The sequence below is a fragment of the Lolium perenne genome, chromosome 4 (assembly GCF_019359855.2).
Source record: "Lolium perenne isolate Kyuss_39 chromosome 4, Kyuss_2.0, whole genome shotgun sequence".
NCBI lineage: Eukaryota > Viridiplantae > Streptophyta > Magnoliopsida > Poales > Poaceae > Lolium > Lolium perenne.
The window spans coordinates 85,346,117-85,353,358 of record NC_067247.2 but is presented as its reverse complement, the minus strand read 5'-3'; the positions used below and the strand labels follow the sequence as shown (position 1 = coordinate 85,353,358).

Below are 7,242 nucleotides of genomic sequence, written 5' to 3'. Positions count from 1 at the left end.
AAGTCATCACCAACTAGAACCGTAATACTGTTCTTTGATCTATAATTATAATTGGAGTGCTGCACATTGATTGTTTTGCCGAGAGAGGAGTTTTGACGCAGGCTAAAATGGCATGCTGGAAAAGTCAGGGACGGTCGCCCTCAGGTAGTCAGGTTCACTTACGAGGGGGTCGCTCTTGGGCGGCAGGCAGCAACCTCGACGGACCCCAGCGTCAAAGTCTCAGCTCAGGCCTCAGGATTAGGTGCTTTTCTTCGCCCCGACATGATCCTCTGCTCTTTCCTTTGGTCAATTCTGAAGTTTCTAACATGACCGCGACCCGTACGTAGACAATTAAGATGCTCTGTACTGTACATCATGGAGTCATGCTAAGTGCTAACAGGTGGTGGCAAGTACCAGCTGGTGAGAAATTCCTTACCAGCTGGTGAGAAATTCCTTATATGTACTTGTTTTTCTTGTGAGGATGAGGAGGAAGTTTAGAAGATCCTGATGCATTTTTCTAAGGCGTGCATTGTTAATCTAGCAGGAATGTCTTCCCCTGTGTTGGAATATTTTAATGTTAGTTGTGAGGTCAAGTGTCGAAATTGCGATACTTTTCCACTCTGACGACTCAAGGAATGTTCTTTTACTATAAAAGAAAAGGAGGCAGTGATCCTGACGGAGTGGTATTGATGCTTGTGACCAATGTAGACAACTAAAAGGAGAGATCGACATCGCGGTTGTCTTGAATCTGACACTAGTACCATTTCGTCAAATTACGACCCCCCTACGCTTTCATTGTCTCGCGGCCTTCCCGGTAACCGACGCGTCATGCTGAACCTGTGCGTTCGTGCTGCTACGGAGTGCTGTTGCGACTTGCGAGTCTCGTGAGAGCATCTCTAGCGGGCTGACTCGCAAACTGATGGACACAATTTGTTTTGGCAGGATTAGAAAAAAAACCCAATCCAGCGGCTCGATGCAACCGGAGCAGCGTATCCGTTGCTACCTGTTCCAGTTTCAAATTTGGGCTGAAACCGCGTCGTAGACGCATCATAGACGGAATTGCGGATATGTCCTCCCTCTTTGACCCGGGCCCGCCTGACTGAACGGCTGCTTCGCTTTTCATGCACTAGCCCTTTTGTGCCGCTATCAATAGCCTCTCTGCCAGTGGCGAAGCTAGAAGATTAAACCATTGGGGTCAGCTCCTTATTTTAGGTGTAATCTTCCACTAAATTTGCAACGATAGACTAAATTAGTGAAGAACTTGAAAATTCCGTTGGGTTCACCTGACCCCAATGGTTGTACACCAGCTCCGCCCCTGCTCTCTGCACCTTCCGCCCGCTATCAATGGCACGCGCTTGGGGTGGTGCACTGACATTGATGGTGGACGCATCCCATCCTTTTGAAGGTATGTGGTCGCACTTGCCATCGCCCACAACGCTCCACACCACTTCCATTCCTAAGCACCGGCAGTGCTCACGTCGAGAGGACTATGACCAAGGGCTAGCTGTGGAAGAAGACAAAGCATGATGGCGAGGCCAGGTCCTCACGACCCAAGTCAAAGCGCGTCTGCGTCAACATTATTGTTGATAATGTTGACATGGCGTGGCACTGTACCGACACAACACGGCTGCCGAGTGGGATGACGTGCACCTTCCCATCGGTGCAGAGGGTGCTAGTGCCACCGGTGCCGCATCAAGGGTCTGCGTGGTGCATGGAGATCATGTGTCGTCGGGCCCTCCTGCCTTCCGGTATGCTCGCGGGCACGGCCTACACCCTCGACTTGGCAATGTGGGACACCTACGGCAACATGGAGTGGGATCCGCGGTGCCGCGCTGGATTTCTTGGCGACAACAAACGCGCCTACGAAGATGCCATGTCCGTGGATGTGAAGATGGAGGACAAGGAGGAGAGGGAGCCCTTCTTCAGCAAGGAGATCCCGTGCAAGGAGGTTCGGGACAACACTCCGACTATCTAGGCTGCCTAGAGTACATGGTGGAGTAATCCAATGAGTGCATGGAGGACCAACTCCCGCACATGCCACTTGGGCTGGACGAGGAGGCGTTTAACCTCAAAGTGAAGGCCAGGAAGTGGCCGAGTTGCAGAGCCTTGACACGCAACTAAACGAGTCATCCCAATCACAAAGGTTTCATGCCACTCTACCGAGCCAGGCATAGCCTGCATTAGCACCTCGAGCACCGGTATCGCATGCATTCCATCTACCTCCACTGGTACCCGATTGAGCGTGGACTTGACTAAGGACGGCGAAGAGGATCAGTAGATAGGTCTAGGGTTTTGGCCAAGTTTTCTTATTTTTGTATGCATTTTCAATTTCCTTTCTACGATATAAATTAAACCTTAAATATTTGAATTTATATTTGTAAAAAAATACGTCGGGTGTCTAGGCTGCCACACCCAAACGAATAAGTGTGGCCATACGGGCAACTTTTAATCCGCGGAGCGAACAAAGAGAAACAATAATGATATTTCTATTCTTTTCCAAAATGCTTGGGGCCACCCCGAGGTACGCCACGAAGAAGATTGATCCTCTGAATTTTGAGGTATCGTCCGTCCTGCAGCTTGCTCCCCAACTGAATCAAGTGAAGACGGAGACCGCCGCTGCAGTTGCTGTGGTAGAGCAGCTGCTGCCGGTCCCTCCAGCGATCTCCCCCGATCACATGGTGGGGAACGAGGGGGGACAGTACAGACACACATGTGAGGCGCCGTCGTCGTCTACCTGCGAACTTGTGATTCGTTCGGATTTGGGTGGCGCGCTCCACGGCCGGCCGCGACAAAAATCGTACTAGGTGGCCCGTCCTACCATCGCCGTTGAAACGAGACTCCCCTCGGACGGTGTCAGTTTCGTGCACAGCACACACACGTACGCTCGCTAGAGTTGTGGCGCTGTCGAGTCTACAGAAACCATGGATAGTTTGTTGAGCGCTTGCCATCTACCAGCACCTACAAACTGTAATACTACTAGTATGCTACATGGAGATTGGATCACCCAAACAGGTACAGCAACCAGATAGTAATCGACGATTCTTCCAGCAGCACGCACGCTCCTCCCTGTTCTCCTGTCTCTCGAGGGAGACAGCCCACTATGCGTACCTCGCATCTATTAATGAACAATGAGATACAGTTATCACCATTCACCAACAGGCAACTCGCTATGCGCATCTGCCAATTCAATTCAGCTAACACTGGTCCTGCTCCAGTTCGAAACTGTCACGGTCACCGAAAGCAAAAAAGCAGTGCCACCGGATCGAGAGCCCCAGTGTAGCTCTCAGGAACTAGAGCCATCAAACAGATAACCAGAACATCCAAAGCACATGACCCACAGAGCCACATTTGTCATGCTTATCGGCAACCACCACACACGACAACAGATGGAGCAAAGCACACTCATGAATGGTTTCGCCAAGGAAGTTCCAGACAATAGATCGGGTTTGAGTAATTACATGGATATCCGCTAAAGAACCAACCTAATCAGCTAGTAGTAGAATAGCTAGAGCAATTAAGCAATCACACAGTTGAACATAGATTCCTACCACGAATTACCCAGAGCACACAATCAGTTAACACCCAAGTTGCCGAATTCAATATTTGCTAACAAGATGAAAAACAGCCAACTCGATCGGAGATAGGATTCATCAAATATATGAACCGAATGCGGGCTGCAGCAATTAGCCGATTCCTCTCTCTGGTCACTCGAGATCATGGCGCCAAATGAGCTGGCCCCTCGACGGTTTCATCCTGATCGTCATCCTCTGCCTGATTCAAGGCATCCTGCTGTTGATCGGTTCCTTCGACGCTGTCGCTTGACCTCTTGATCTCGTCAATCTGCACGACAACGTGCGACATCGTCGGCCGTGCATCTGGGACTTGTGCGACGCAGTCTATGGCAAGCTGTAGAAGCTGACTCATCTGTTCCTCGGAGTCCTGGTGTCTCAGGAGCTCCATGTCAAACACCTCTGCGGTCCATTCCGAGCGTACGACGGACTGCACCCACCTGGGCAGGTCGACGCCCTCGTCGTTAAGAGCAGCCTGACTGGGGGCCTTGCCTGTCAGCAGCTCCAGCAAGAGAACTCCAAAGCTGTACACGTCAGCCTTCTGGGATACCCTCCGGGGATCAGTAACCTCCGGAGCTCGGTATCCAGTGGCGCGCAATGGTGCGGATGATGAGCCAACAAGAGTAGCAAGGCCGTTGTCTGATACGCGTGCTTGATATGACTTGCCCAGAAGGATATTGGATGACTTGATGTTGCCGTGGGAAGTCGTTGAGCTTGTCGAGTGGATGTACTCAATCCCACGGGCTGCAGCAAGAGCAATGCTTGCTCTTGTCGCCCAGTTCAGTGGTGTACGGCCAGAACCTCTGTTACCTGCTTACAGAAAAATAATTAAGATCATGTGAGATTACAATTTTAGGTAGTACCTTCATTTTCATGGTCAAGTCGCAAAATCAAGCTATGAACATTGCCCATTGTTCCCGACATGATATTAGGATATCCAATACCACCTTAATCAATGAAACACTTAACACTCCCACCAACTAGAACGGCTTCCAGGGATTTGGTTTCCTCCAATCAATGCAAAGTTAAAAGACAAAGAGGAGACCCAACAACACATGAAGAAGGAATATAAGCCTATGAAAAGCAATCACAATTTGGTGAAACCTTCTGAAAAAATTGTAGTTGGTTGGAAAGTCTTAACCAGAAAGTGGGATGTTCACTGAGTATCCTAAGTTTCTAACACAAACATGGTCGCTCTAGGTCTCATCCACAAGCATAAGTACAAAGAGTCAATCAGAATATGATTTCAATAAAAATACCCAACAAATAAAACTCAACATCCAAATACTTTGGATATCAAGCAAATAACAAAGACATGCATCAGAACTAACATGGTGTGTCACCTTATTAAAGAAAGTATGTAGAGTTAGAGCTACCCAAGCCAGATGCAGTACAATTGCAATTCAGCAACAGCAATCTCAATTCTCAAAAATTGGTGAGAAAATCCAGTACCACTCTATTATTGGCATGCAAAATAAAATTTGACACGAAGAAGCAGGGGCACGATACAACAAGAACAGTAACAATATTCGTTATCAGAGGGTATGAGCACCACAGAACTGCAAAAAAGGGACAGAAACGTGAGATTCTCACCGTGCAGGAGTGCAGAGAGGCTCCCCATGGGCATGAAGTCAGACACGAGCAGCTTCTCATCCTTGCTGAAGTAGTACGCGCGTAGAGGCACGATGAACTCGTTCTGCAGCTCCCCAATATCAGCAATCCGCTCGCGGAACTCAGGCTCAGTCATGTTGACGTCCTTGAGCCGCTTGACAGCCACAGTGGCGCCGGACTCGAGCACGGCCTTGTAGGTGGTCCCGATGGCGCCCTTGCCGAGCACCTCGGCGGACGCGCGCAGCAGGTCCTCGAGGTCGAAGGGCTGCACTGCGGCGGCGGCGGGGCGGAAGAAGACGAGCTTCTTCCCGGAGGTGGCCTGGCCCATGGGCGCGTTGGGGTGGCCCATGCCGGCGAGCGGCGCGATGGCGGCGCTGCTGGTCGTCTCGGGGGGTTTTCGGCCGCCGGCGGGGATGGCGGCGGGGGATGGGGGCGGCATTTCGAGGGCCCGGGTTTTGGTGCGGGTTGAGCGGCGGCAGAGGCAGATTAGGAGGAGGAGGAGGGCTGCGGCGGCCACGACGGAGCCGATGGCGATTCCGGCGATGGCCCCGCCGGAGAGGTTTTTTTTGTTGTGTGTGTTGGTGGTGGTGTTGGTGGTAGGGGATGGTGGTGTGGGGGTGGGGGAGGAGGGTTGGGTTGTTGGGGATGGGGGAGGGGAGGGCTCGCCGGGGCAGGCGGGGAGGGGCCCGCCGCAGAGGGAGGCCATGCCGAGGAAGGCGGAGCGCGGCTGGGAGCGGAGCGAGGGCGGGACGGATCCGTTGAGCTGGTTGAAGGAGACGTTGAGCTGCTGCAGGGACGGCTGCGGGAGGTCGGGGATCGCGCCGGCGAAGCGGTTGCTCTCGAGGAGGAGGACTCGGAGGCGCGTGAGGTTGGCGAGGGCGGGGGGGAGGGTCCCCGAGAGGGCGTTCCCGCCGAGCGCGAGGTGGGTGAGGCCGGGCATGGCGAGGAAGGCGGACGGGAAGTCGCCCGAGAGGCGGTTGTCGTTGAGGAAGGCGCCGCGGAGGTCGGCGGCGGCGGCGAGGTCGGCGGGGAGGGCGCCGCTCAGCGCGTTGTAGCGCAGGCTGAGGGTTTGGAGGGCGGTGAGGTTGCCGAGCGTGCCGGGCGGGATGGGGCCGGCGAGGGCGGCCGCGGGGAGGCGGAGCGCCGTGACGCGCGGGCCCGTGCAGGAGACGCCCGTCCAGCTGCAGACGGTTGTTGGGGAGGTGACGTTCCAGTTCACGCGCGGGCCCACGGCGGCGCGGAAGGCGGCGAGGGCCGCCGCGTCGGACGCGAGGTCGGCGGCCGCCGCGGGAGATGGCGAGAGGAGGGCGAGGGCGAGGATGAAGTGGAGCAGCGGCCGCCATGGAGGGGGCGGCGGCGGCGACCGCATCGCTGCGGCGGGGGAGGGAGGGGGAGGAGACGGAGCAGAGGCGTGGAGACGGGAATGGGGCGGGTGTTTGTTCCGATTTGGGGGCAGAGAGACAGCGGTATGGCTGAGGTGCGTGACGGGGTTGGGCGGAAAAACCCTAAAAACTCCCGTGCGGATCTCGCGGAACGGAACGGGTTTTTATTCAGGACGTTGAGGTTTGGTTTGGTTTGGTGGGCGGGCGACGCCCGACGGGAGGAAGGCGCCGTTTCCGTCCCCGATATTCCAATGTGGACTGGAGTCGCGACACACACAGGTCTCGCGCTGTTCAGAGTCGCCTCGGGGGCCGTGCCGTGCAGAGACGAACAAATGCGTGTTGTTGCGCGTGCAGACTGGCCGACTGGCAGACGGGCCGCCACCTGGATTGTTCTGAGCTGGAGCAGGCGCGTCAGTTTCACTTTGTTCCGTTTTTACTTTCACCTGTCCCCCGTCGTGCCATTTTTGGGAGCTACCACCGCGACGCGCGTTATACATGGCACGCCTTTACTGGCCCGTTCCAGCGGTGCTGACAGTTCAACCGCCATCGCCGGAACTGTCAAAACATGAGGGCGCTGTATTTTTAACTTTCTGCGCTGGCTTCTTGATGTGCATTGCTTCCGTGGAACAAACTGCGTCTCCGTGTTGACTCACCGGCTGGCTGGGCCGGAATGATTCGTCATAAACTGGGTTCTACTAGTT

At 54.3% G+C, this 7,242-nt stretch overlaps 1 protein-coding gene across 1 annotated transcript; it reads right to left on the bottom strand.

The window, feature by feature from the left end:
• Positions 1 to 3,366: 3,366 nt before the first annotated feature.
• On the bottom strand, positions 3,367 to 6,662 carry LOC127293178 (probable inactive receptor kinase At1g48480). Its single transcript, XM_051322745.2, has 2 exons — positions 5,142 to 6,662; positions 3,367 to 4,358 (listed from the first exon to the last, which is right to left on the bottom strand). Exons 1-2 carry the CDS (start codon positions 6,526 to 6,528, stop codon positions 3,694 to 3,696), a joined length of 2,052 nt encoding a protein of 683 aa, XP_051178705.1. The 5' UTR covers positions 6,529 to 6,662; the 3' UTR covers positions 3,367 to 3,693.
• Between the last annotated feature and the right edge of the window lie 580 nt (positions 6,663 to 7,242).

Coding starts and splice junctions, on each gene's coding strand:
- LOC127293178 (XM_051322745.2), bottom strand. CDS start 6,528: ATGCGGTCGCCGCCGCCGCCCCCTCCATGGCGGCCGCTGCTCCACTTC. Junction 4,359..5,141: donor CCTCTCTGCACTCCTGCACG/GTGAGAATCTCA, acceptor TTCTGTAAGCAG/GTAACAGAGGTTCTGGCCGT.